The 2,331-nt window shown below is 37.8% G+C and overlaps 1 protein-coding gene across 3 annotated transcripts in view; it reads left to right on the top strand.

Moving 5' to 3' along the window:
* The first annotated feature begins 324 nt into the window (after positions 1-324).
* Positions 325-2,331, top strand: part of LOC107096816 (SH3 and cysteine-rich domain-containing protein 2-like) — a 44,663-nt gene continuing 42,656 nt past the window's right edge. For 2 of the 3 annotated variants that reach the window (XM_015393692.1, XM_015393683.1), the window contains exon 1: positions 325-866. In XM_015393692.1, the coding sequence (XP_015249178.1) occupies positions 780-866 (87 nt within the window). In that variant the 5' untranslated portion in view covers positions 325-779. The remainder of the gene's footprint in view (positions 867-2,331) is intronic. The other variant, XM_015393673.1, reaches the window with a different exon arrangement.

The following is a 2,331-nucleotide window of genomic DNA, read 5'->3' as shown; positions in this document are numbered from 1 at the left end:
ATATTAATAAAAATGAGCGACAATTGGACGCATTCAAGTTAAATCAATTTAGACAAATAAGGCATCCAGAACTAATAATAGACATATTCGGTGAACATAAAAAGAACAGGTCTATTTTAATAGATAATTCCGTTCCTTTATCATTTGAACCAAATGCTATATTTCGCTGCAAACTAAATATATGGGCTGATTTTGCTAAATGAATCCCAAATGAGTTGTTTAAAAAAAAATCCTCCAATCGTGCGCCTCAGACGCACGGATAGGCGTGTCTGAAATTGCGCTTAAAATTAAATCTGTGCGTTCATAATGACCAGAGTTTCCAGATACTCTTCACATCTCACAGCTTCCTTCTTTGTGCTTAAACTTGCTTTTAAATTAATTTTCACACCTCAACGTTGATTTGAATCTTTCTGTGGCATCTGGAGGACGGAATTTGTGCCACATTGGAGCTTTGTGCGCGTCAGACGGCGATCCACGGGCCAGTTTGGAGAGGAGAATTCAGCCTTCTGTTGAACGCATGTCCTCACATGGCCTGGAAGCAAATATAGCTCAGTCACTTGCTATAGGACTTGCTGCACCAGTTCTTTTTTTTTTTTACCCGATCATGGTGTGGAGGAGAGTGACCTCGTAGCAGCAGCGGTGCGCAATCTTCCATCTGACGTGGATCTGCTCTCTGCCGGTATTTCTCAAATCTGAAAGCTAATTATTTTACCCAGTTTGAGGAGTTGAAAGTTTTCAGTTTTGTATTTTTGTTTTCATTGACTCTCATCGACTCAGTGATGATAACTGAGGACAATGAGATGGAGAGCGACGCGCAGCTCCAGCGCTCCCCAAACAACATGCCCATCCAACCGGTTTCATCCAAGGCAAGTACTTTTGACGTCTCTTGTGTATTTATTTTACTAATTTATTTTCCAAAATAAAAATAAGGCTCAGTAAAAACTTTGGAAACGGTTGCCTCCAAAATCCCAGAGAAATTAATTGAATAAATCTGCTTTGTTTTATTGTTGTTTTTAATTTTCATTTCCACCTCTAATATTTTTGGATTACGTAATGGGGTTGACAACATTTCATAAATGCAGTTGTATTCAAATGACTGCGTCACTAGGTGTAATCTCCCACGTAACATCTGATGTCACTTTCCCTCCTGTACGTGCCTCTTCAACACACTGAGACACACACTGACTGGTAAAATAAGAAAAAAATGGTTTTCACTCAAGCAGAAACACATTTGTTGGTTCATGTTTTATTATTTACATGTTGAAGCATTATTTATTAAGTACTCTAGTTGCAAAGATGAATTGGTATTTTACTGTAAATGCTTATGCATTTGCATTATTGTTTGTTTTATTATGATTATTTTCTAATCCACAGTGCTGATCTCAGTGTTACCTCATTTAAAAAAAAAACAATATGCAGGGAAATCTTTACAGGTGCAAATTTGGACTTAAAAAGGCTGCATAGATGTTGTTTTTTTTTCTCCTTTACACAAACTACCTGTAAGGAGCCTGACATATTTTAAAGTCTCTGTTTAATTATGCCATTTGGGTTGTTGACTCAACTTTATAAAAAAAAGATGTATAGGAAAAGGAGCTCTGAAAGCTTTCACATCGCCTGCTTTTTCATGATAGAACACTAGGTCATTAGTTTATCTTCTTGCACAACTTTCCCTTGAGTGGAGTCTTTGTCTCTACCTCATGCCCACGCACAAACACTGCAGGCTGCACGTTTGAAGCAAAGTGACACTCCTGAGCGACGCAGTCAGATGCTCCACTGCAAGCCTCTGTGCTGCATCTAAATATTTGATGCCCTCCATGAGAAGATGACATTGCTACCGGCTTACTGTGCTCACTTTCTGTATCCGCTCCATATCCACACTCTTCTGAAGCTGAGACCAAAGAAAATCAGCAGATTCAGCTGCAGGCAGGACCAAAAATGTTCACATCAATAGAAGTCCTGATTTAGGCTTCAACTACATTATATCTTTCATAACAAAATCATTATGAGTTCGCTTGCCCCCACCTGCTCTTTCCGTTGATTAAACACATCCTATCCTAAATTGAAGTGGCTTTTTATAAATTCCCTTTAAGTATATAGTGTGAAATAAGCCTTTACCCATTAAAGAGGTGTTGTGTTTTTACCAAACTCACAAATCTTGGATCAACATGCAAATTTTTGCATCAAAAGAAGACATTCTAATCAAATACAAGAGCATTTTTTTAATTGAAAATCCCTATCCACTCCAACCTGAGTGAAAAAGTACTCAACCCTTTTTAAAGGCACACTATGCAACATTTTTCAGTTAATTAATGTGTTCCATAACGTTATGGA

The sequence above is a fragment of the Cyprinodon variegatus genome, unplaced genomic scaffold (assembly GCF_000732505.1).
Source record: "Cyprinodon variegatus isolate N-32 unplaced genomic scaffold, C_variegatus-1.0 Scaffold24, whole genome shotgun sequence".
NCBI lineage: Eukaryota > Metazoa > Chordata > Actinopteri > Cyprinodontiformes > Cyprinodontidae > Cyprinodon > Cyprinodon variegatus.
This window is presented reverse-complemented; position numbering and strand designations above follow the sequence as displayed.